The sequence below is a fragment of the Megalobrama amblycephala genome, linkage group LG20, assembly GCF_018812025.1.
Source record: "Megalobrama amblycephala isolate DHTTF-2021 linkage group LG20, ASM1881202v1, whole genome shotgun sequence".
Classification (NCBI taxonomy): domain Eukaryota; kingdom Metazoa; phylum Chordata; class Actinopteri; order Cypriniformes; family Xenocyprididae; genus Megalobrama; species Megalobrama amblycephala.
In genome coordinates this window covers 6,741,696-6,768,410 of record NC_063063.1, presented here as the reverse complement: position 1 = coordinate 6,768,410, position 26,715 = coordinate 6,741,696, and the positions used below count along the sequence as shown (strand labels likewise).

The window sequence follows — 26,715 nt, the reverse complement described above, 5'->3', positions numbered from 1 at the left end:
AATGACACAATTTCATTAGCCAATTTGTTTATACAAAATATATTAATATTATATATAATAATTTATTTAAATATATACAAATATATTAAATAATTTTTTGCTTACATTTTTGGGTTGAAAATTAAATGTTCATAAGGTAAAGGTAAAGGTTTGTGACTTTTCACTTTAGCTTATTTTGTATTTTCCAGCTAAAACTTTCTACTTATTTTAATCCGATGGGCTGTTCTATCATCCTCTACATGCTATAATCCAGCAAATTGTGGGCAAGTCAGACCTAAAGACTAATTCGTTAGCAGTAAAGTTTGTTTGTCCTCTGCAGGTCAGAGACAGCAGCCAAGAGCCATGTGGCCGCTTGTCCTTCCTCAGAGAGCCCAAAACTTCCAAGGGTATCGCTCAGACGGCTATCTGTAATTTAAACATTACACTGCCTGGACTCAAGAAGGTAAGGCTGAACTATAATCATCTGCGTCATATCATGCCATCTTCATACTCAGGAAAGATAGAGCAGTGTTCCTAGTCATTGAGGGTTAAACTTGGTTCAAACTGCCTGAGTGTGTCTTTTATCTGTTTCAAGCTTCTTTCCAGTTGTTGTTGTTGTTGTGGCTGACCCAAATCACAATTTTGATTTGGATCCTGCTTTGGCTGAAGGTGCACAAGCTTGTGCTTATTTCAACAGCTTCTGTGGTTGTAGCTCTGTGCTTTTTTTTTTTTTTATACCCCTTTATGTTTCTTCACTGTGGCTTTGCAGTAACTTTTACTTGGTATGCTCTCAATCGCCTTTTTTTCACATCCTGATGTTTCTTTCCCCGTGCTCTTCATTACGTTATACCCTCTGTTTCTGCAATGCATCTTGGGAACCAAAAGGATGTGGATTCAGATCCCGAGGAAGAGGTAATAGTGCTGTCCCCTCATTTCCATGTGGTGTGCTAGTTGCTTTAGCTCTGGGTTATTTGCTTGTATAAGAAGGCTTTAACATGAGTACACATACAGTCCACATACTGCATGCTGCTGCAACTTTCTGCAAGTTGATTTTTACTCATCCATGCACCAAGTATAAGATTGTTGCTTAGAAAGTCAAGACATAATTGGATCACATATCAAAGCAGTCAGATTTGATTAAAGGAGAAAAAATATGTTTATATTCTGCAACAAAGTGCTGGTCATCGTCGCCCATAATCTTATTGACCTAGTCGATCGTAGTTATTCTTTTTGTTTCATGACCTTAAGAATTCATCAAAGGAAATCAATGTAGCTTTGATTTCCTTTGAAGCTAATAGAAACAATTTAATCCAACTCAATTTAAGTACAGAAATATAAATTAAAAGTATAAAAACTGACCAAATCAGTGCATAGACCTTCATTATAGTGTTTTTTTTTTTTTTTTTTTCAAAAGTAAAGAACAATAAAAGAGTTAGCTGAACTTTAAACAGGGTTGAAAATGGGAGAACTGATAGGATTCTTGTTGTTGTTGTTACAGACTGAAAAGCCAGAACGACGTCATACCTTTGCATCTATAGCCTTACGTAAGCGCTACAGCTATCTGACTGAGCCTGGAACGAGTGAGTGTGATGTTTTCACTAATATATGAACTTATTTTAAGAACCAAATTCTTGGGAGTGATTAAAGCTAACATGTGACTTACTGTGACCATCTATGATATCAACTGACAAAAGCATAAATGTTTTATCTGCACATTCTTACCATACATGAACAGTCCACATGCTTGTTTCTTATTTGTTTGTTTTTAAGTTTAGTTTGCATGTAAATTTTGGTATTTCAGTTGGTGTGCCGTGCCTGCCCTGTGCTTGTGATATATTGTTTACTCTATTTGTTCATTTTTACCCCCACTAGCAAGAATAATGTTTTGTAACATTCATTACATTTTACTTTGAGTGACTTATTAATGCAAACTGTATGCAGTATGGCATCAAAGTAAAAATCATTTCCTTTTTTAATTCCTGTTTACAACCAGTCTTGCTCCTTTTGGCTTTGTGATTGTGCAGAATAATTTTATGCATTTTTGACGGAAATGCATGAGGACTCACAGGTAGATTTTCTCGGGTGCTTTCACAATTTGCACTGAATTGCCTGTCACTAAGGTTACTCAGATCTGCATGATGTACGCGATATTATGAACTTTAAATTGTAGTCATTGTTAGCCTGCGTTTGCCATAATGTTTTGCTATAGCATAGGATCAAGGATGCTTTTTGTTTTGGAGCCTTCTGTTTTTGTCAAAATACACAAATTGGGGAAGGATCTTTTTTTTATTTAAACAAAACAGATAAAAGGCACTGTAGCAAATGAGGGTAGTCAGTCGTAGGAGAATTTAGCACATCAAAAGTCAAAAGTGAAATTGTTTTACTCTGGTCCTGTGCATTTGTCTTGCCATTTTACGTTTTGTAGTTCATTATTTATGTCATCCTTCTGTGTGTGCGCTTTGTTGGCTTTCAGTTTTGATTTGTGAACCCTTTGTGGGCCATGAATCTCTGTGGATCATCTTTATTTTGGCTACATCCTCACCTTCAGTTCCATTTCACGTCATAAAACTGCTGTTCTACCTCCTTATAAGACGATCGCCACTGACCAATTTTTTCCTTCTGGTCTCTCTGTTTTTCCACCATTTTTTGTTGATTTATGTTGGATTTTCATTTGTCTGTTTAAAGAAACAGTTGAACGAAGTACAACAAGAACACTGCCTGCTGGTTACGCTCACAAACCTGTCTTTTCAACAAGATCTTACCAGGCATGGTCGACTGCTCCTATTACCGTCCCTGGGCAAACAAAATGTGGACTGGGTTCCCTCTCCAGTTCACCTTCCAACACGCCATCTGCTTCGCCACTAAAGTCTGTGTGGTCCATTTCCTCTGCTTCTCCAATCAAGTCCACCCTAGGAATGTCAAACACTTCTCCTGCAAAATCAGTTAACGATGTAGCATCACCCATTAGAACATACAGATCTGTGTCATCTCCCATAAAGACTGTGGTTCAACAACCCCAAAACCAAGTTCCAATTTCCTCCAGTCTTCTGTCTTCACCGGGTAAAACTGGTACAGATCCTGTGTCCATTAAGGGGCTTGCTGCTTCATTGTCCTCAAGAGCTAACTTGATTTCTTCACCTGGATCCATGCTAGACAGAACTTTCACCACAGTGACCCAATCTGATTCTATAAAGTCGGCCACAAATACATACACGTCTTTATCCTTTAAATCCGCCCTGGCCCCCACAAGTATAGCAATGTCCTCTCCTATTCGAAACATAGCAAGCTTGTCCTCTATTAAAACCACCACAGATGCAGCTAGGGGGACAATTATGTCATCGCTTTCTTCATCAACTAAGCCTACAATAGCAAGTACTGAAACAGTTCTTTTAAATGGATCCATTTCACCGATTAAGTACCCCTCATCATCCACTGCATCTTCCCGTCTGTATTCAGGAGGAGCTTACAGCTTACAAGAAAGGATACAAGCCACAACACAAGCAGCTACGGCCAGTGTAGGTGCAGCCTTCAGTGAGGCTGAGAAAACATTTAATGCTGGCTCTATGTCAAACTATAGTGCTTTAAAATCTGTATCTTCACCTTTAAGATCAAACTTATCAAGTTCTGTTTACGATTCTCTTAGATCACCAGCCACCACCACCACGTCAATATCCATTTCCATGTCTGTTCCAGTATTCTCTGTAGTCAATGTGCTCCCTGAACCCCAGGGGAAGAAACTCCCAGACAAAATAACAGTCACACCTCAGACACATACTCCAGCACAGTCCTCTACATCACGAATGAAACCCTCAAAACCCTCACTTTTCATTTCCCCAACAGTCCTCAAAGCAGCTGCTGCACCTACATTGACATCCAGTCAAGAGATTCTTAAGGATGTGGCAGATATGAAGGAAGATCTGATAAGAATGACTGCAATCTTACAAACAGACTCCTCAGCTGCAGCCAAGAGCTTCCACTCGCATGTTTCTAAAGAGTCCAAGATGGAGGATGAAGAGCCTTTCAGTTTGGTTGAGAAGGTTAAAGAGGACCTCGTCAAAGTTAGTGAAATTCTCACAAAAGATGTCCTGAGTGAGGCTAAAAGCTCAAGTAAAGAGAGGGCCTCAGAAGATGAATGGGAAGAGTTCTCTGAAGATGAAATTGAGGAGGCACGGCAGAGTGCCCTGCGATCCCTGCCAACATTTGAACCAACCCTTCCTGTTGGGCCGCAGTCAGTGCCAGACAAAGATCTCAATTTAGCTAAAGTAGTTGATTACTTAATGAATGATCTTGGTGCTAGTTCCCTCTCAAAAATAGCTGATGTAAAGAGCAGATATGATGAAATAAAGAAGGAAGGGGAGGAAAAACAGAAGCGCACCATGAAACCAGAGCACAAGCTCAAAATGCCTCCAACAGGTATGCGGACCTCTCCCTCAGAAAAAGACTTAAGTAAATTAGCCGATTCCTATAGTGGCACGGATGCTATTCTGGAATCTCCAGATGACTTTTCCCATGAACAAGATAAGAGTCCCCTTTCAGATAGTGGTTTTGAAACCAGAAGTGAAAAGACCCCATCAGCTCCTCAAAGTGCAGAGAGCACAGGGCCCAAACCCCCCTTCACAGATGTGCCTATTCCCCCTGTCATAACAGAAACCAGAACTGAGGTTGTTCACGTTATCAGGAGCTATGAACATCCGGAGGAGGTCTGTGAGCCACTAATGGACGAGGCAGCAGCTTTGAAGCCTCCGGTTGAGCCTGAGCCAACAGTTAGCACAATCAAAGATAAGGTAAAGGCCTTGCAGATGAAAGTCAACTCTGAGGAGCTGGCATGCGTCAAAGAAGAAACTCATATTACCACTACAACTCGAATGGTCTACCACAAACCTCAACTGAAAGATGCTGACAGGATTGAAGAAACAATGTCAGTCCGAGACATAATGAAAGCTTTTCAGTCTGGAAGAGATCCTTCCAAAGAATTAGCAGGTTTATTTGAGCACAAAGCTGGCCAAGACACCATTAAAGGAGATGAATTGTCCCCAAGGTTCCTTGAAAAAGACAAAAAGCCCAAAGTTGAGAGAATTATTGAGGTGCACATAGAAAAGGGCAACACAACTGACCCAACTGAGGTTATAATCAGAGAGACTAAAAAACATCCAGAGTTTATATGCAAGGGTGACCGAGGTCTCAAGGAGCTTGTTGAAAGGGTTGATGGTGATTATGAGGTTCTTCAAGACGAGGAGGAACTTACTGCTGAGGAATCACTGCCATTCTTTTTAGACACATCCAGAGTCAATACACCTGTCTCCCAAGAGGAAGAGAGTCGCCCCAGTTCAGCTCAGCTCATAGCCGATGAGTCATATAAAGCTTTAAAGCTTCTAAGCCAGCACTCTATTGAGTATCATGATGATGAGTTGTCTGATTTGAGAGGGGAGTCATACAGGTTTGCTGAGAAAATGTTGCTCTCAGAAAAATTTGACGTATCACATTCTGATACTGAGGACTCATTGGCAGACCAGTCACATAGCATAGCCACTGAGGTACAAGGGGCAGAAGGCATATATGGAGAAAAAGTAGCTGGCCCCAGGAAGGAGTCCAAATTAAGGTCAGCAAGGGATGCATCAGACAAATCAGGTAAATATCCCCCACAAGATGAGCAATATGACAAAGTTACAGTATTACATTACACCACAGAACCTGGTAGCCCTAAACATGCAGTCTGGATGCGATTCACCCAAGACAAGCAGGACAGGAATAGAGAAAAACTCATTTATGAAGATAGAGTAGATCGGACCATTAAAGAAGCAGAGGAGAAACTGAGTGAGGTCTCACAGTTTTTTAGAGACAAAACTGAAAAGTTAAACGATGAGCTCCAGTCCCCTGAGAAAAAGAAACCAACGAGACTTGCACGGGATACACGGTCAGGGCCAAGCTCAATGTGCAGCAGCCCTGAGAAAAAACAAAAGAGTGCAGCTGAGGAATGGGACAAAGGCAGGCAAAAGATGTTTGGCAGTACAAATGAAAGAAAAAGTGCAAGTCTGCCAAACAGTCCTGAGAGACATATACTGTCAGAGTTCAGTGAGGATAAGCCAAAACAGCAGAAAGGCCCTCAGCAGGCAAAGACAGGTGACGCAGGCCCCCTAGTCCCAGTTAAGACATCTAAAGTGAGTTCTGTTCGACAAAAGTTTGAAACAGAACCACAGAAACAGGATAAGAATGTGCCTGTGACACAATCAAAACAACCAGTTAAAAAACTGCCTGAAAGTAAATTACCAGTATATCAGTTTTTCACTGGTTCAAAACCTTCAAAGGTTGATTCCACAGATGAAGGACAGTTACCTTCTAGACAGCTATCAGAAACTGATAAAAGTAAAGTTGCCCCTCAGAGTAGTAAAGCTCAAGGTCCTCAAGGTAGCAGTAGTACTGCTGTCTCAAAGCAATCAGGTGAAAAATGAAAAATGTACCCCATCAGATACTGTTGTAAAAAGAGTCTCACTTTTTGAGAAGAATAAGGACCAAGAGTTCGATAAAACTCAAGAGAGCTCTACTAAAGTGCAATCTCATGTCTTGAAAGATGGATACATTGCAGATAGGGATAGTGCAATTAATGATATTAAAGAACAGCAGTATTTAAAAAGTGACATTAAAACTGAGACTGTTAAAACAGCTTCCTTGTCTAAGGATGATATCAATAGGAATGACTTTCAGATAAAAACCCTTAAGAAGAAGACAGAATCTCATATTCCTGTGAGAACACCATCTGGTTCCTCAGACAATAATCAGTCAAAGAATGTGAATCAAGACACATTTAGTAAATTATCTGAAAAGAGCCCATCACATATACCTACTTTGACCAAACCAAGGGTTCAGGGCCGTTCAGAAATACAGAGAGAGGAAGCTGCAACAAAGAAGTCTGATGAAGTCTCTGTTGAAGGTAGAACAACAAGTGGTCCAAGTGACTCTTGTTCAGTTGAAAAAATATCCACAGTTACAACAAGAGAAAGTTTCAAAGGGTTAAAAACTTTACCAGTCTACATAAGTGTTCAAGTGGGGAAACAGGCTGACAAAGACATGGGAGGAGGAACAAATGGAACATTCAAAAAGATAGCTAGTTCAGAAAGTCGAACAATTTATGCAGTTAAACAGAAACAGCCCACGTCTCCTCAAGGCAGTCCAGATGATGACACCTTAGAACAGTTCTCTTTTATCGATAGCTCTGGCAAAAGTCCTATGACTCCAGAAACACCAAGCTCAGAAGAGGTCAGCTATGATCTTACCTCGAGAACCCCTGATCCATTTATTGCATTTATGCCAGGTATTGCAAGCCCAATAGCTGAGGTTTCAGAGGAGTCAGAAGATAGTGAAGGAAAAGCTATTTCTTTGAAAGAATCTGGACCAGAAAAAGAAGCCAATGGGAAACATGAAGCTAGCCATGAGACAAAAGACAAAAGAGTTGCATATATAGAATTTCCTCCTCCACCACCCTTGGATTCTGATTCGTCACAGCCTGAGAAAAAAGGGTCCACTCCTTCCTCAGAGGCTGAGACTGAAATGATGGAAGTAAATCTCCAAGAGGAGCATGATAAGCATCTTCTTGCCGAGCCCATAATAAGAGTCCAGCCTCCATCTCCTGTGCCCCCAGGAGCTAATGAAAGCGATTCAAGTGAGAGGAATCAGTCTTTAAACCCATTCCACTAAAGAAATATACCTTTAAGATTGATGAGGACAAAGATTTGAAGAAAAGCCAATCAAAAAACCATGACAAGAATGGGAATGATAAAGAACCAGGGGAAAATGGTAATGGAAAAGCAGAAGATTATGATTATGAACAAAATGGCAATGATCAGTCCATCACAGATTGCTCAATAGCGACAACTGCAGAGTTCTCTCATGACACTGACGCCACTGAGATTGACTCTCTGGATGGATATGAACTTCAGGATGAGGATGACGGCTTAAGTGATCCTATTGCCAAACCATTTGGATTTCCCAATGAGAACAGAAAAGATATTTGGGCATCAGATAATATGTCTAGACCAAGTGATCGTTGCCAAAGTAAACTTGAAGTAATTCAAGAAGAATCACCAGCTGAGGACTGTAATAAGACCAAAGCTAAGTCTGATCCCTCAAACAAAAAGAATGGAAAGGACAATGAAAAGGATGGAAAACAATCTGATCAAGGATTGTCAGACACTTACTTTAGTTACAAGCTAGATGAGGAGTTTAATACTCCTTTTAAAACTGTTGCAACAAAAGGCTTTGATCCTTGGTCAAGCAAAGGAGGAGAAGATGAAGTAGTGGACGCTAGAATTAAAGATGATGAGCCCAAGCCGTTTGGGCTAGCAGTAGATGACAAGTCTACAGCAACAACCCCTGACACAACTCCTGCAAGAACCCCAACTGATGAAAGCACACCAACTAGCGAGCCTAACCCTTTCCCCTTCCACGAAGGGAAGATGTTTGAGATGACCCGCAGTGGTGCGATTGACATGAGCAAGCGGGATTTTGTTGAAGAGAGGCTGCAATTTTTTCAGATTGGTGAGCATACATTTGGAGGGAGAATAGGGGATGGGGTGAGAAAAACAAATGTAGTCACCTCAAATCCACAGATAGTTGAGAGAGCACAAGTTAAGATGGAGGACAACACTGTTATATCATACAATATCATTCAGATATGCAGTGACCACTCTGACACATCTCATGACATGGAGCCTCCCCCCTATTCGGAAGTCAGTTCTTTATGTTCTTCTTTTAAGATAGGACTCAAATCTTCCAGTGTTGAGAGGAGAGATTTTGTTTGTTTAGACTGGGATAGTTCTCAAGGTCAAACATCAGAGACTGCACATCAAATAGGATCAGAAACCTGTAGAACAAGCAAGTACAATCAAAGGACAGACTCATCGAGGGCAGAGTCGCAAGCATACCTCCAGACAACTTGCAACAATTCCAGAAATTGCAGTAATAACACTAATCTTGAGGCCTTAAATGCTAGAACACATTGCTCGCTACAAAGCAGTGTACAAACCGAACAGCTGTCAATGTCTGAGCCTTGCTCAGTTCAAGTAATAAGCCAATATGAGGATTCAGTCAGAAAGGACACTGGCACTTTCAGAGATGGTAGTATAGAGAATAATGACTTAATCTCCCAGTGCAAAGACATTAAAAGAAAGCCACTAAAGTCTAGGTTGCCAGTGAGAATACCTCATGCACCACTGGGTTGTAAAAACGATCTAACATCTTTGAGACCAATTCAAAAGATTAGACAGGTAGCCAGGAATCGATTAGATCCATTCCCAAATGTGAAGCCTAAATCTAAGATCCCAATGGTGAAGGTAAAAAATGTTAGTTCCTCACCAGCGGGGAAATGTAGGACTACAACAATGGCCAAACAGAAAGTTAAAATACAGCCAACCAAAGCAATAATCACCAACAAAAGATCAAAAACCGGTCCAGTCAGCAGATCAGGCAGTAAATGTGGTCAGGAGACTTTACATGAGTTTGGCAAAAGTTCTAGTAGTCATTCGATACCTAGTAGTGCAGTAAAGCTTGTGGACTGCCTTTCCAGTGAAGAGAAAAAGATGCAGGCATATGATAAGGATGAAGAAAGCAGCACATCAAGGAACACATCTTTGTCAGAAGCATCGCAGCCCTCCAGTACATCCAGGTCTGCTAGAGACGTGAGATCACAGGTTGAGCAGTCCGGCAGAGACAGGAGGAGGAGGAGTAGGAGGACTGATGGAGGTGAAGGCAGTCAGGGTGCTGGGCCTCAAGTGGCCCCCGGCGTGGAGATCGAGCCTAGTTTGTAAAACTTTCCACTTGTATGATCTTAGTTGCATGAACCGTTGTGATTGCCTGTGTGTGACCTGACTGTAGATGTCATCTCTGTCATTTGTCATTTTCTCTCTCTTTGTGTTGTGTACTGGTCTCTAAACCTGTTTTCAGATCTCTTTCTATGGATAAGTCAGTTTTACTGTAGCATGCCAGTGTTAGTGGGTTGCTGGCCATTTTTATTGGTTTGTAGTTCTTGTAAAGTGCTAAGGAAGCCTGTAGATCTCGTGAGCCCACGCAGACACAGTCCTAGCACATCAATGAAGATGCCGCATGTTGAGTTTCATTTGATACTGTGAATTCACATCTGAACCTCTGCTGTAGCTGTAGAGACATTAGAATTGTGTCTTCTTTATTTGTGATTTATTTGTTCCTGGTAAGATTATACTGTCAGAAGGTTTAAACATTTCCTGTTAGATTGGTAGGATGCATTCTTCACAAATCTAACATCTAAAAACCACTGACAAATTAATTGACTATATCAAAATATCTTGTAGCTCTTTTCTGATCAATGTCCCCCAACCTATAATTTGGATATGGCCAAAGTTTGCCAAAATAAATCTCCCTTAAGGCTTTTAATTCTCTTTGCTTGATCAGAATAGGGTATGCTTTATTACTTTTCTAACATCTCTGAATAACATACATTTTAAAAGGTTTTCATGGCTTTCCATCTTCTGCTCTCAGGCCCTCAGAGCCCCTGTGAAAGAACAGATTTGCGTATGGCTATTGTGGCGGATCATCTTGGTCTAAGTTGGACTGGTAAGAAATGACACCACCTAGAGGACAAAGTGTTACATAATCACCTTAGCACAAATATACTGTACTTGTCCGTATATCTGTAATAATGTATGTAAAGTAATTTATTAAAGTAATGTTTATCACATTTTTAGAAATAAATGCTATTTTTTATTATTAATATTTTTGCACACATATGTCTTTGCCTTTGTTGTTGTTTCTCAAAGCATCGGTGCTGCTCTGATCAGTAGGGTGTGCCATCTGCAGTCACTGCAGTACTGCGCACATGTGTACGGGGGAGTGGTAAAAACAGAGGAGTTGTTAATCTATTTTTAATGTGTTGCAGAGCTGGCCAGGGAAATGGAATTTTCAGTTGATGAGATAAATCACATCCGTGTGGAAAACCCCAACTCATTGACAGCTCAGAGTTTCATGCTATTAAAGAAATGGGTTAGCCGAGATGGTAAAAACGCTACAAGTAAGTATGCCTATAGACTACATATTTTCTGAATGAGGGTTAATCATATGGAATGGAGAAGGGTGGGTAAGATTTCGACTTCTGCATCCAAATCATTTTCTCAGCCATTATACAACAAATATCACTTATGTTTATAATTTAAAGGCATAATTTATTGTTCAGCAACCATGAAAGTATTTTCTTTTCTCCTTTCAGCGGATGCCTTAACTACAGTCCTGACTAAGATCAATCGGTTGGATATTGTGACATTGCTGGAAGGGCCGATATTTGACTATGGTAACATTTCAGGCACAAGGTGTTTTGCAGATGATAGCGCTGTTTCCCAGGAGCAGGCTGATGGTAAAGTTTAGCCCCATCTACCTGAACTCTACTTCTCTATGTCTCTCACAAATCTGTAGATTCATAGAACCATCATGGCAAAACACTTATTGCTCTAAATTTAAACCCAGTATAAACTTAAACTCAAGTTTAAGTTTAAATCTCAATCTTCTTTTCTAATCAATTAGATTCACCAATTATCAACACTGTTATTTCCCAGCCTGGTGTTGGACCAGTCAGGGATCAGTGTGATCATATATATAGAGTTATTATGATTGTTTGTTTGAATGAAAGCATTAAAGCATGCAACTATGTAGTACATGACATAATATAATGCTGAATCAAAACTTAATCCCATCTTAATAATAGTGGAAATTATAATCAATTTTTATGGAGCGACAGTTGGAATCTAAAAAAAGTTTAAAAAAACAAACAGAAACAATTATGTATAAACTGCAATATGAGTGATAATGAGTCTCTCAGCCCTCTCACACTATTTAAATATTTGTATATATCTGAATATTTTGCAATAAGCTTATAAATTGTTTTTATACTTATAATCAATGTCTATATGTCAGTAGCTTTGATAGTGTGGTCATTGTTGTCACTGTTTTTTTTGTTTTTTTTTTCAAATCAAAGTTTGTAATGTTGTGATTCTTAGAGCTGGTTGGTTTGGTTTATAGTTTAAAACTCTTGAATGGGCACTGAAAAATCCAAGGCCACTGAAAAGTGGGCACTCACTATTGTGCTTTATTGGAATATCTGCTAAGGCCTTATAATCTATTTGTGTGACAAATCTGATGGGTTTAAGATTTGATTCATAATGTTTTAAGATAAACATTATGTTTATGTGTATACAGAGTATACTCACAAAACAATAGCAACTAACTATTAGCAATAGCAATAGTGTTCTAAATTTCTCTACTCTGTTTCCTCACTATACTTTCTGAGATATTAAACATACATGAAAACATAATAATATCCAACCTGCTTTTACAGCATGATTGCCTTAATGTCTCTCTCTGTGTAGTGCTAATGAATAATGATCATACAGTAGTATGGAAGCTTTATTGATAGCATGGCTCTGGCTACTATGGAATGTCTGCTTGCTGTCAAGCTGCCTGATTCCAGTATCCCAGAATCCTCTGAACCTTCCTGATAGAGTGCTTCTGCTTCAAATCCAGACCAGCTGCTTTTCCACTGCCTACCAACTCTTTCATAGCAACACTTTTGCCTCATTTCAAAGCGCAATGGGGCAGCTCTGTAGCATAGTTTCACTTTCTGTGGTGGAGTAAATCAGTGCTAGCTCTTGCTACAGCTCTTCATTCATGCTATGGTAACTCACTCTGTTATTAACACTGCATTCTTATCTTCATATAGAAACATCATCCTGATAAGTCTTATGTTTCTAACACTTCAAAATCTTATCTTGTCTTGCTTCATTTTTCTGCAACCTGGTGTCCATGATAGTTTCTACTGCCCCTACTTCATCTCCTATACCTAAAGTGTTGACAAACAATCTCAGTCTGTTTCCTCTTCAACATCATCATTACCCATCTTCCTCCATTTACGTCAAGACCCCAATGTTCCAGAACTTTATATTTAGTGTTGTAATTATCTGCCTTTGAAAATTACATGGTGAACTATAAGATATCTATAACAATACTAATTATACTATGTTGCTTACCTTAATGGTATATTTGTAATGGAATATTCTGGGTTAACTTACTTCTATCCGCCATCTGTGGTATCTTTTCAACTACCACAGAAAATAACTTTTCCCTCAGTTTGTTTTTGAAAACAAACTTACAATAATCCATATACAATAGGAGTCAACTGGGAAGATTTAACAGGTGAAATATGAACATTGTGCTAAATCACTTAAAAGTATAGAGCGTATGCATGTGACATCACCATCGGCTGGAGTGACTGTGGTTATGCCCACTGAGTGGCAAAAAGACTGAGTGGCAGCATTGTTTTTCAATATGAATGCCGCGAAAAACACACAAAACAAAACGGGAAAAAGCTTTGTTCAAATAGATTTGATAAGAAATCTGATGTATATTTTTAAAGACTGACGAAAGCTAAAGAAAAGAGAAGCAAATGGATTGCTGCAATTCACAGAAACAACTGGACTGCAGGCAGTGAAACGTGGATTTGCAGTTATCATTTTGTCAATATGTTGAATTTTGGGGTAAAATACCCTATTGAATATATAATATATTGACAACTCATCAATTAAATATTTACCATCTTATATTTATTTTAATTGGTTGTTTTTAAATAAACACTGACAAAAACTATATATAAAGTGATCACCTGGATTTAGACCTACCTATATTGTATTTATATAAAGCGTTGACAGGCAGATTTGCTTTATGTATTTTCCCAATGTCGAAATCAGGCACATAAATGTCTGGAAACACGATTCCTGGCTGCATGTCAATATCCATGGATTACTGAATCTTATCATGGATTACTGGATCTTGGATTAGTTGTAACACAAGGAATCAATTCCAACCTTTAATTTAATCGTTTGTTTTACTCATGTTTTACTCGCGTCTTTGCATTTTCCCCTATTAAATCCAATCATGCAGCAGGCTCTTTTGCCACTCAGTCCGGCTGAGGGGGCATGTTCTGGTGGGAAAGTGACGTCAATGCATACCCTCTAATATTCAGTAAAAAAATGTTTGTTTTTTGAGTTGTAAAATTATCTCAATTTTAAGGTGGGACTACTTTAGTTGGAGGAACTTCTGCAAATCACCCAGAATATTCCTTAAAAGCCATAAAGTTAGGGTATATTAAATTCAGAAGATCACCCCAACACCAACATGCTCCTCCATGACATTTTCAAAGGCCTCTGTCATAACATCTGTTGTGTACCAGTGCTGTACTCCTCCATCTCACTGTGTTGTATCACTCAGGTTACCACAACATTGAACTGGAGCTCAAGAGCCCCTCAGAGTTGACCTATGAGCCCCCTACCCCTCTTCATCAGGATGATTTCTTTAGCGAGGACAGTAGGCTAAAGTTCTCCTATAGTGCCCCTGTTAGACCCAGTGAACTGTCCTTGCAAACCACTAGTGGCCCAGTGTCTACAGATACCAAGCCACCTACTGTCATGGCAGAGGACAGCTATATTGGAGGTCGAGAGTCTCTTGGCCAAGAGGATGGATCAGCTGAAGATGACCTTGGTGTCAGCCACGAATCTGTGGTTCCCTCAAAACAACGTGACAGTGACGGAACCTCCAAAGAATCAGATGTCTTCCCAAACAGCCCAGTAAATGAGCAGCAGGAACATAAGATTCCTGTTTGTGCCTCAGCCGGTGAAGCTCCTGGAGAGAGTGGCAAGTCTGGGTTTGATGAAGAGATTACCCAAGAGAAGATAAAGTCTCTCTTGGAAAACATTCATTTGGAGGAAGGCTCAGAGGATGAGGAGATGACTGAGGAGAGGCTGCAAGCAATCCTCTCCCAAGTGCAGCAGGCAGAAAAAGATATGTCTTCAATTTCAGGTCTGCAGAGTGAGACATCCGGTGCAAACGTGCAGACGGCAACTTCTGGCCAAGGACTGGGTACTGATAAACAAGGGCAAAGAGAGTTCAGGTACTGTGACCTCTATGAACAAACTCCAGCCATCTTATTCCACAACCTCAGCAGGTTAGATAGCAATCAAGTAATGTATTTTAAACTTCACTGCATCCACAGCCAAGAGCTAATGTCCTCAACACCTGGAATGCAAGCTGAGAAGCAAAATGGAGAACATCCAGTACGCCAAGCCCAAGCTGTCTTATCGCCAGACGCCAGTGAGTCTTCCAGCAAACCAAAGGGCAAAGCAAGGAAAGACTCTGGACGAGAGGAATTGAGCAGTGAGGCTCTGGAGGACAGAGGACAAAACAACGGGGAGGAGGGAGTTTCCGAACCTAAAGTCCAGGTACAATGTTCTGAGACCTTAAAAAAATAACACCAATGCTCTGTAGATTTTCTAAGATAGATAAACCAAGTTTGTTACCAAGCATGTACTCGCATGGCTCAGAGTGTCTCAATCTGCCCCTTTGTCCAGAACTAAGTACACTGTCCAGCGAGTCATCCATTTCTTTTGGGTTCTTCCTTTGTGATCCTTCCAGTGCACTGAAAATTTTGCACTTTATTATTTTACTGCATATGTCAATAGGTCTTCTCTGGTCTCTGAAGTCACAGAAGACTCAAGGTACCATGAAGCTGCACACTAAACAACGTAAATATTACCAAAAAGATATTGGTTGCAGCAATCCCAGCTAAGGTATACTGTGCAAGCTCGTAATCGTGTCACAGCTAATTGAGTCAGTGTCCTAGTATTTATTAGATCAAGACTTTTGCTAGTACCTGGATCACACCATAGGGAATTAGGGAGTGGATTGAGACACACCTTCAATACTTATATTAATTCAGGGTACTTCTAAAGGTATTTCTTTTAAAAAGTACATTTATATGGCTGAAATCATATCAGATGGGCTAACAGACCTAGATAATGTGTAGCCTGGCTTTTTCCAGCATGTATACATATAAAGTAAGACTACAATTGACCTTGGCATTTTGTGCTTGATGTGTTATGTGTATGTAATACTTGAAATACTCTATTAAACATCAAAACCATCATGTATACTTGGACAGACTGTAGCTCGACTACACAAAAAAAAACGAAACACTTTAGATTGATTATAACTGCACACATGTAAACGTGATTATGTTCTACATTAAAAGAAGAAATAACCATTATCAAGGTTAGGTCACTGTCAGTTCTTGAGATCTGTAACATGAAGAACATTAGTTGAAGGTCTGAAGCACTTCATATGAGCTTGATGGCTCATGCACTGAATGTAATGTGCTGACCTGACTCTAGCAGGAAGCTCGTAGAGATAATGAATCCAGCTCTGATGAGGAAGAGACTGTCACCACCAGAGTGTATCGGCGGAGAGTGATTCTGAAGGTACTATGAGTGGTACTCTTGTAGATTTGGGCCGGTTTGTGTGCTACAGAATTTGCGTGTGCTTTAGTCTGTGTGCTAAGAGGGAATGAAGTGATTAGCACATTGCCACTTTTCATGAAGAAGTTGCTGTGATTTCTGAAGTGTTTATATCTCTCTTTTTTTGTCTTTCATCTTTTAATGTTCTTCTCCTCTACTTTTACTAAAGGTAGGATAGGTAATTTCAGAGAGGCTAGCAATAGCAAGCTAGCTTTAAAAGCATAAGATCCCACCCTCCCTTCAAGTGCTTTCCAAAGCCATTCCTCCTCAGAAAATGGAGTCTTTTGAAAACGCTGCAGAGCCCGTTTTAGTTTGAAAACGGCAGGGTTGCGTTTCAGTGTGAACAGGCCAAAATGGAGACTTTTGAAAACGATGGCGTGGCTGCCCACGTTCACTCTGCGTATCCTCAACGACCGTGTAAACAATAACATGGAGACTGAATCTTTTGACTGCAATCTTTGCTGGCTTTGTTGTCATTTTTAGCAGCCATTGTGCAGTTAAACTCTAGCATTAGCGGTAGCGTTAGCTAATAATTTTCCACCGGAGCTTTAGCTAGCTGGCTAACGTTGCGTTCTCTCCTGCTGTGTTCAATGACTCAATTCATCAAGCTGTAGCTAACGTTAGCTAAGTCTATGTCAACAGAGCTCCTGGGTAACTTAACTTAGATATACCAGAAAATATTAAAATTATTGAAACCATCACTAACCAAATTCAGTCAGGTAAATCGCTGAGGCCAGGCGTGCTTTCAGCAAGGCCCTTCGTGTTAATATTTCCATGCACTCGTGCTCCCTTCTGGCACGTGCACCTGTTCACAATTCATTGAATCGCAGTTCGCAGTTCACTGAATCTCGCACTCCCTTCTGGCATGCGCACCTGTTCGCAGTTCACTGAATATGAATACCCCCCATCGAATTCTCATCGAATCTACACGATTCACGTAGGTCACCTATTTTGGTTTCAAAACGGCAAATTTCGCCGAAAGGTGAGGGATTTTAATGTATGGTCATTTGACGTGCGTTTTCAGTTGTGTAATGTAAATGGAGATCGTTTCTGAAATGTGGAAATGCGAGTGTAGACGAGGATCGTTTTCATTTTAAAACGCCATTTTAAAACAAAAATGCACTAGTGTAAACAAGTCCTACAACTCTGCACAGCCTTACGGAACATGCTGATGAAGTGTGATGTCTGTGCGATTTGGGTGTGTGGAGGTATGGAAATGCATGTGTTGACAGCCAGGTAGGACCTATTGCAATGATTGGACGAACATTTTTTGGTCCTGAGACTTCCACAGAAGATATATGTACATTTTTTAATATTTAGACCACTTCTATTATTGATTGATTTGAGGATGTGAAGAGAAATTCAACCAATATAATAAAAAGTGTTTATGTAAAACATTGCCTACCCTACCTTTAATTATAGGTTCTTGGTAAAGCATCACTACTAACACTTCATATTAATATTAAGCTTTGCTTTACTGATACCTCATTTCGTGCATCTTGATTTTACAGATTTTTTAAAAACACTGATGTGACGAGCAGGGCGGGCGAGGGATGGAGGGAGGGAACAGTGCGAGGCCGGTGACGCAAGTGATAATAAGAATCAGCTGCGAGTCGCACCGGCCTTGAGTCTCTCACGGAGGAGCTCCAGAAGCATAAAAGGAGGAGCGATGACAGTGAAGGACGAGAGAGGACCAGGCCTGGACTTTATTTTATGTTTTATTATGTTTGTGTGGCCGGCAGACGTCCGTGAGGGTCTGCCTACATTACTTTCGTTTTGTTCTTTTTTTTTTTTTATATTAAAGTTATGTTGAATGTTCGCCGGTTCCCGCCTCCTCCTTTTATGCTTCCGGAGCTCCTCTGTGAGAGACTCGAGGCCGTTCCCTCACAGCTCTCGCCCACCCTACTCGTCACAACTGATTATTAAAAAAAAAAAAAAAAAAAAACTTTGCTGGATTTACTGGATAATTTGATGCTTTTGGCATGTCATTTGAAAGATACAGTAAGCCTGCATAAGACAGTTAGCTCATGCTATTTCCTTTTTGTTTGGTTTGAATCTTTATATTGTCTTATGCCAAAAAACATCTGATGAAAGCTCTCTCTCTCTCTTTCTTTTAGCCAAATGAAATTGAAAGTGAACATGTTTTCTAGATGTCCTCACAGACCCTGTGTGTGTGTCTGTCTGAGTCAAAGATCAAAACAAAGTGAAAGATCTGTATTGTCTCATCATGCATTCCACCTCTGTAGGGTGATCAGGCCAAAAACATCCCTGGTGAGACCGTGACACAGGAGCAGTACACAGACGAAGATGGAAACCTAGTCACCAGAAAAGTAATGTCCATGCCCACCCCTAGCAGTGTCACCATCTCCTCACTTTAACACGTCTGTTCTCTTCCATCTGTCCCTGTGTGGGTATAAACCACTACCATGAGTCGTGACTTCACCCCCTTTTCTCAGGTCGTCCGTAAAGTGGTGCGTCGCACAGCCGGAGTTGAGGAAAAAGGCAGGAGAAAGCGTGGGAAACGTTCCCGGCAGGCCAGTAGGGCTGAGCAGGAGGAAGAGGGGGGCCCCAGGCCTCACAGAGAGCACACTGAGGTTGGATTAGTGTGCAGTGCTGATGCTAATGCTAGTGCAGGACTGCAGTGTTCACAACGTGTTGTATTAGAAATCTAACTCAAGATTTTGGTTTGATGTGGCTTCATTAATGGAAAAGTGATCCGTTTTGATTGATGTGCTGTGTTCCCTAGGTGTGCGTGTGCGACCACGCAGTTGTAATGTTGCTCCCATACAGAACAAAAAAATATTCAGAGGAAAAAGCAGACTCAAAAATGTGTGGGGGAAAAAGCTTCAATCAGCTAAATGGTTTTAGCTGGTGTCCATCCGCATGTCCATTGATTTTCAGCTAAAACTGAAGCTACGCTGATTGATTTAGGCTGCATCCTACAACAAATGAAAGTGAAAAATAAATGACTTTCCATATATACAGAAGGCCAAAGAGGCCATTAACCTTTTTAAGAATGCCTTGTTTCCTCATGAGCATGACTTACATTTCATAATAAAAGCTACAGATGTCTTGACAAAGCTAGTTTTATCTTGAGTTACCTCACAAAAACAAATAAACCAAAAAATAACAGTATTGCATGACATATTTAGTAGCTGGCGTGGGCTGATTGACCTCTTGTGATCCTGCAGCCAATGAGATTGTTTGCTCAACATTTAAATTGTCTGGTTCAGAGTTCTGAATCCCTCCACCTCCCCCAGCTCCACCTGCCTTGATCTGCTACAGGATTTATGTATATCTATTTATAATAATAGATATAATAATATTTATTATAATTATTATAATAAGGAAAGTTGTTTTTTATATAAAATATGGACATTTATTTTTATTAGATTTCTGTTTCTGCTCATGTAACTGAAAGTTCTATAAAAATAGGTTTTGCTCAACAAGAACAAAAATTAGAAGGAACATTGTTGATGTGCCCTGGGACTAATTTAATTTTTTTCTTTTATAGAGTTTGCTTGTGCTACCATAGATGGGCATTGGGAACAATGACCCTACAAACACTGTCGAATGTCAGGCTTATTTAGAGTCATCTCTAACATACTTTATTTGCCTCTGTCATTTCAGGCTGGAGAAGGAGGGAAGGGCAAAAAGAAGGAAGGAAGACAAAGGGAGGAAAAGGGTCAATCGTAACAGTTGTGCTCTTTTTGGTAAGCCCATAGGCATAAAACTAGGAAGGGTCAGTGGAAGTCAATGGGTAGAAAGCAGAGCAGAGTAGAATCCTGCCAGATCAGACGGGAGCTTCTGTGTATAGTCATCAACACAATAGTCACCAGAGAAATGTGCTTTGTTACAGCAATTTTTCCAGTTGAACCGCAGCCCACCGATGACATGCAGACACAAGCAAATTAGTCCAAGCAATTGTTCTCTTACTGATGCCACTGTGTCCAGACCAGGACAAAGTGTTTTGAAAGGGTCATTTGGGTCTTGCATTGTGAATGGTGCACATTGACTGGACATCTAAAGTCAACATGAAATGACTTTCACAACTTTGTTTTATTATTTAAATAATCTACTGTATGCTTCGATTTAATTAGTGTCCAAGAAAAAGTGCAGGATCATAAATATTTCTTATGTATTTTATGTCATAACATTTCCTGGTTTTACTTTTTCTAAGCCTTAAAGCTTTCTTTTTATTTGCAAGATTGCATTAGATTTTGAACCACATATTTTCACTGTATTCTCAGATATTTAATCTCTACTGTATATCAAATCAAGAGTTGCTATTAATTTTTTTAATATTTAAAATAAGTTGATATATTCAATGTTTCCCATATTTTCATTTTCTTTCCTGAATTTTTTTTCTTTAGATTTTGTTTGCCTAAAAATGAAATTATGCTTGCTTGAGCTCCCAGCAATTGGGAAAGTATGATCAAAATGTTCTTGGTTGTCATATAATATCACTTGATGTGACGCGACTCTCGCATCTGGTGTGGCAAGTGTCAGCTGTTAACGGGTTAGTTCACCCAAAAAGTGAAAATTCTGTCATTAATTACTCACTCATGTCGTTTAACACCCATAAGACCTTCATTCATCTTCAGAACACAAATTAAGATATTTTTGATAAAATCTGATGGCTCAGTGAGGCCTCTATTGCCAGGAAGATAATTAACACTTTAAAATGCCCAGAAAGCTACTAAAGACATATTTAAAACAGTTCATGTGACTACAGTGAGTCAACCGTAATGTTATGAAGCGATGAGAATACTTTTTGTGCGACAAAAAAACAAAATAACTTTATTCAACAATATCTAGTGATGGGCGATTTCAAAACACTGCTTCATGAAGCTTCGAAGTTTTACAAATCATTTGTTTCGAATCAGTGGTTCGGAGCATGAAACTCACGTGATTTCAGTAAACAAGGTTTCGTTACGTCATAAGTGTTTCGAAATTTCAATGGTTCACCACTGGGGGGCGTGACTTTGACAGTTTGATACATGTTCCGAACCACTGATTCGAAACAAATGATTCGTAAAGCTTCGAAGCTTCATGAAGCAGAGTTTTGAAATCGCCCATCACTAGATATTGTTAAATAAAGTCATTATTTTGTTTTTTGGTGCAAAAGTATTCTCGTCGCTTCATAACATTAAGGTTGAACCACTGTAGTCACATGAACTATTTTAAATATGTCTTTAGTAGCTTTATGGCATTTTAAAGTGTTAATTATCTTGCTGGCAATGCAGGCCTCACTGAGCCATCGGATTTTATCAAAAAATATCTTAATTTGTGTTCTGAAGATGAACGAAGGTCTTACAGGTGTGGAATGACATGAGGGTGAGTGATTAATGACAGAATTTACATTTTTGGATGAACTAATTCTTTAAGTGACCAAATGCTAGTGGGCGGGGCTTGTGGTGCAATGATGCAAAACTATTCATCAATGTCTTGCTCTGGAGACAAGCATATGCAAATATATTTGCCCATGTTATGTCACAAATATCCAAACGAGCCGTTTTTGGAAATTGATTAAATAAATGCTTTGTTTATAATGAGAAGGATGTTTTAAGCTCTGAAAATTAATTTTAATGGTACAAAGACCTCTTATACTGTATGTCAAAAGATCAAGGCAAATTTAATGGTCTAAAAACATCTGAATGTTCTTTATTTTCTTTGTGAAAAATAAAAAAAAAAATTTCACTGTGTTTCAGATTTGAAAGTGTTTCAAAAACATTTTCCTGGGAGGAAGATCACTGGAAACGCGCACAAGGTCAGGGGATGAGGAACGCGTGTCTGCAGCTTTCATAAAAACAAATGGTTTTCAGCCAGACGACTTTTGATTTCGCATGAGCATGAAAAAAACTTTCTGTCAATAATGGCTAACGGTCGAGAAGACATTGTTGGTGCGACGTTTCAATCGACTCGGGGCGTCCGATGCGAGACGCTCCATGGCAGCGTCCAAGCACTTCCGTGACGAAAGAGGCCACGAAACATATTGCTGGTTGACAGAAATGGAGGGACTTGTTTGAATCACCTTCAACACTCGCCTTATTTTTTCTTTTTTTTTTCCTCTCGGACCCATAATGACGGGGTGTATAATGCTGTTGGATCTTATGATGTATATAAATTACACTGTATAAATTCGAGTGGGTCACAATATTGTTAATGCACTGGCAAGTGTGTAGGAATGAACTACCAATTCTGATTCCAATTTTAAGGGAACGCTTCACATGCACTTGTATAATTATTAGCAGAAAATGTTTGTAAAGGAAAAAATCCAGCTTGATTTTAACAACTGATATTTCTTTTAAACCTACTGCGGTTCTCAGTGGTACGGACATTGGAGCAGCTGTAGTTCTGTTCGAAAGACTTCTTCAGAGTACTAATATTTTCATGCATGTGATACACTTTATTTTGATTTTTCTAAACTGCATAACACACAGGAGAAGGGGAAATGATGTTCTGTATGCGTGCACTCACAGCCTTGATAATGCTCACTTTTTTTTTTTTTTTTAGAAAGATGACAGTTTCAGACCACCTCTGACTCATTGTTCAGCTTCACTACAATACACTGTGTCCCATCACATCACAGCGCCGGTTCCCTATGCAGTTACAGATAGTGACAATTACTGAAATCCGAAATGTGTCACGTCAACTGCCGTGATGCACTTTTAACTGTTCTCATGTGTATTGGCTCTAAGATGTAGAAGTCTTTCTGTCAGCCTGTCATTTGTAATCATTCTAGCAGTGTATTAATACTTTTCAAGGCTGCTGTGGTTTTGGGGGAAATTTTACTTTGGTTTTGGTGCATTGTTGAGAAATCACCCAAGCATTAATGGATGATAGATCTGGTAACAAACATATGTATGGAAAAAAACAAAACAAAACATACACTGGATGATCAAATTAATTATTTAAGCTTATAATAAATTGTGTTCAAACCCTCGCTGTGTTTTCTTTCTTGTTCAATATTAAGCATTGCAAAGTTTACATGGGGGAATCTCATAATGAAAGTCATGTCCAGGACATATTCATCCCCACACCAAAAGAAACATAAGCATAAAAATTTAATTCGATTTTTTCTATTATTTAGTTATTATTTTCATTATAATTAAGCACATTTCCCCCACAAATTCTCATTACTGCAATGCAGTAATAAAAATCATCCTGTCCAGAAACTGTGTTTTGTTATTGTACAAATGTAGCCCTATATCATAATGTTTACATAGAATTGTACTGTACAAAAATACATTTCTTTACAGTAGGCATTCACTTGAGGAAGTGTGGTCAAAATGTTCTTGGTTGTATAATGTATTAAAATATCTGAATGTTCTTAAAAGTAGAAGACTTGGATTAAACTGCTTGATTCGTTTGGATTACTGTTACAATCTCTTTATAAACTTTTTGAAGCTTTGAATATTTTGGTTCTGTGGACTTTCAAAGGGTGGACAAACATGATATAATATTAAAAATATGTGTGTGTGTTTGTGTTACGAAGATAAACGAAAGTAATGAGGGTGAGTTAAAGATGACAGATTTTTGTGTTAAGTAACCCTTTAATTCTACATTACCAGAGATATTTGTTAACTAAGTTACCAAACAAACCAAAAAAGGGGCCTTCAGCTTCCTTTAGCAGGCTCAAGTAGTATTGACTCGCTGTCGCTGAAATGCTTATTACAGGTAACGTTAGACGAATTACAATTTGCATTGGTTTGCTGTTCAAACAAACATTTCGAAAATAATAATATCTGGCAGGCCAACATGCAGTTGTCTTCCTACAGGTGACTCTGAGCCGCTTTCATTTTTTTTTTTTTTTAATATACAGTAGTAGGTAGGCTACACTGAAAAGTATAAAACTGATATATACTAAACATACAAACAGACATCAATAATCTTTATAAAAAATAAATTTAAAAGGCCCGCTGAAATGTCATGGAACGCGCAGCATTATTCAATGTGTTGACGCAATTTCAACTGAAACAAGACGGGCGATATATTGAACAGCCCCGCCATTTTTTAAAATAGCCAATAGCGTTTTGTTTATATCACATTTCAGTCAGAGCCGTTAAACTCAGTAAAACCTTTTAATATCTAACCGTTTATCCTCCTAATCTCCTCTATGTCACTTTAAAATACAGTATTCTGTGCAGAATTTAAATGGGTCCGATACCTTTCGTGGTCTTTGCCGACTCGCGGATGTGATCTGCTCTGTTCTCTGTGTCTCTGGACCGGAGCAGACTGTGCTCACGCTGCGGCGGTTCATGTAACGGACTTTATTTGTGTCAATAGAAAGCATATTTACACTGTCTAAAATTGTTCCCTAGTGCACTATGTGACATTCACCATGTAGAAACAAGTAAATGTGTGAGCAAATGACCGATTTCAGCTACAACTTCAGTGTCTGTTGCAGTGTAGGAAGGGGGCGGGACTTCAGATTCTAGAGAGCATTTGATTGGACAGAAGATTTGATGAGAAGCTGAAGTGTGATGTGATGTCATCAAAATCTGTGATCCATTTTAGTGGAAGTGAGAGACCGTAAGTTTTGAATGCTTATATCTCCTAAATGCGAATTTTGTCATTGTTTTAGAACACACCAGCTTATTCATAACACTAAGGCTAACATATTCATACTAAAAGGTAAAAAACTTAAATCTACAGTCCGTAACTTTTTCAAAATCAATTTTTGAGCAAGTACATAACCAGCCAGTGTTCGAAAACTATCTCATTATCTTAGCTCGAATTCACAACGGTAAGCTTGTAATAATGTTTTATAATAAGAGCGACATGGTGGATTTCCGCGGGAAATTTCGAGCATGCATCCATTCGTCTGTGCGTCATTACGTCACGTCCGTGAACAGAAAGGAAGGAGTCCCGTCCAGGCTAGTTGGTTTTATCACGTGAGGATGCTGCTGGTAGCAGATCATTTATAGCCTGTTCTCACAGCAGCTGAAATAATTAGACTTATCATTTTGATGGTGGATTGTAATCCAGAAAAGTACAAATGACAATCATCAGTGACAACTGGAGATTCATACGCGTAAGCAAAAGACTTTTGGACTGCGGAGTGGCTACAGAAATTGAAATCTACAGGTAACGCTAATATACACATAGTCATAATAATGCTGATGTTGTTAACATTAACAATTTGAGAACAATATAACAGTAATAATAATTTGCACGGTTTGGCATGATCCGAGCTAAGCGATCGTTAGATTTAATCATCATTGGCAGCGTGATTTATTGTAGGCCTGATGCCTTTTTTTCTCTGTTGGTCAGAACAAAAGTGGCAGAAATGTTACTTACTTGTTCAGATGATATTTTCCAGTGAAAATTCTTATATTGGTCATACTTTCAAGACGTAGAATCTGTGATTCTGAAGTACAGTATCCACGCCGGTGCGGTGACTGACAGCAAGCATTAGATTCATCCGCGCTGACGAGCTGTGCCGAGGCACAACGCACGTACAGATAACTGTTCCGCATATGACTGCAATTGCAGGTTTCAAACAAGAGATGGCGACAAAGAGGACAAATCGCGGACTGCAGCTTTAAGTTTTGATTTCAGGGGGACTTTAAAGGGATAGTTCACCCAAAAATGAAAATTTGATGTTTATCTGCTTGCCCCCAGGGCATCCAAGATGTAGGTGACTTTGTTTCTTCAGTAGAACACAAATGATGATTTTTAACTCCAACCGTTGCAGGTCTGTCAGCCGTATAATGCATGTCAATGGGAACTCCATCTATAAGAGTCAAAAAGCACGACAGACAAATCCAAATTAAACCTTGTGACGACACACTGATGTCCTAAGACACAAAACGATTGGTTTGTGTGAGAAACCGAACAGTATTTATCATTTTTTACCTCTAAAACACCACTATGTCCAACTGCGTTCAGCATCTGGTTAGTGAGGTAAAAAAAAGCGTTCTGATGACGGAAGTGATCTCTCGCGCTTTGCTTCAATGAGTGCGAGACATCACTTCCGTTGTCAGAGCGTGTTCAGACCTCACTAACCGGATGTGGAGGGCAGTTGGACATAGTGGTGTTTTAGAGGTAAAAAATGATATAAATACTGTTCAGTTTCTCACACAAACCGATCGTTTCATGTCTTAGGACATCAATGTGTCGTCATGAGGTTTAATTTGGATTTGTCTGTCATGTTCTCTTACAGATTGAGTTCCCATTGACATGCATTATACGACTGACAGACTGCAACGGTTGGAGTTAAAAATCATCATTTGTGTTCTACTGAAGAAACAAAGTCACCTACATCTTGAATGCCCTGGGAGTAAGCAGATAAACATAAAATTTTCATTTTGGGTGAACTATCCCTTTAAAAAAGATTAAAAGATTATATCTATATATTTATTTTTAAAATCTGGCT

At 39.3% G+C, this 26,715-nt stretch overlaps 1 protein-coding gene across 6 annotated transcripts in view; it reads left to right on the top strand.

Annotated features, from left to right (window-relative positions):
• LOC125255079 (ankyrin-3-like) overlaps positions 1-23,280 on the top strand; it is a 36,160-nt gene extending 12,880 nt beyond the window's left edge. Inside the window, exons 9-21 of one of the 6 annotated variants that reach the window (XM_048170035.1) lie at positions 320-442; positions 865-891; positions 1,478-1,523; positions 10,486-10,560; positions 10,883-11,014; positions 11,210-11,353; positions 14,257-14,935; positions 15,038-15,263; positions 16,212-16,298; positions 18,581-18,664; positions 18,791-18,928; positions 19,965-20,047; positions 22,046-23,280. In XM_048170035.1, the coding sequence (XP_048025992.1) occupies positions 320-442; positions 865-891; positions 1,478-1,523; positions 10,486-10,560; positions 10,883-11,014; positions 11,210-11,353; positions 14,257-14,935; positions 15,038-15,263; positions 16,212-16,298; positions 18,581-18,664; positions 18,791-18,928; positions 19,965-20,030 (1,827 nt within the window). In that variant the 3' untranslated portion in view covers positions 20,031-20,047; positions 22,046-23,280. Of the gene's footprint in view, positions 1-319; positions 443-864; positions 892-1,477; positions 1,560-2,664; positions 6,574-10,485; positions 10,561-10,882; positions 11,015-11,209; positions 11,354-14,256; positions 14,936-15,037; positions 15,264-16,211; positions 16,299-18,580; positions 18,665-18,790; positions 18,929-19,964; positions 20,048-22,045 lie in introns of those variants that run through there. The other 5 variants (XM_048170031.1, XM_048170036.1, XM_048170032.1 and 2 more) reach the window with 5 other exon arrangements.
• The last annotated feature ends 3,435 nt before the right edge of the window (positions 23,281-26,715 follow it).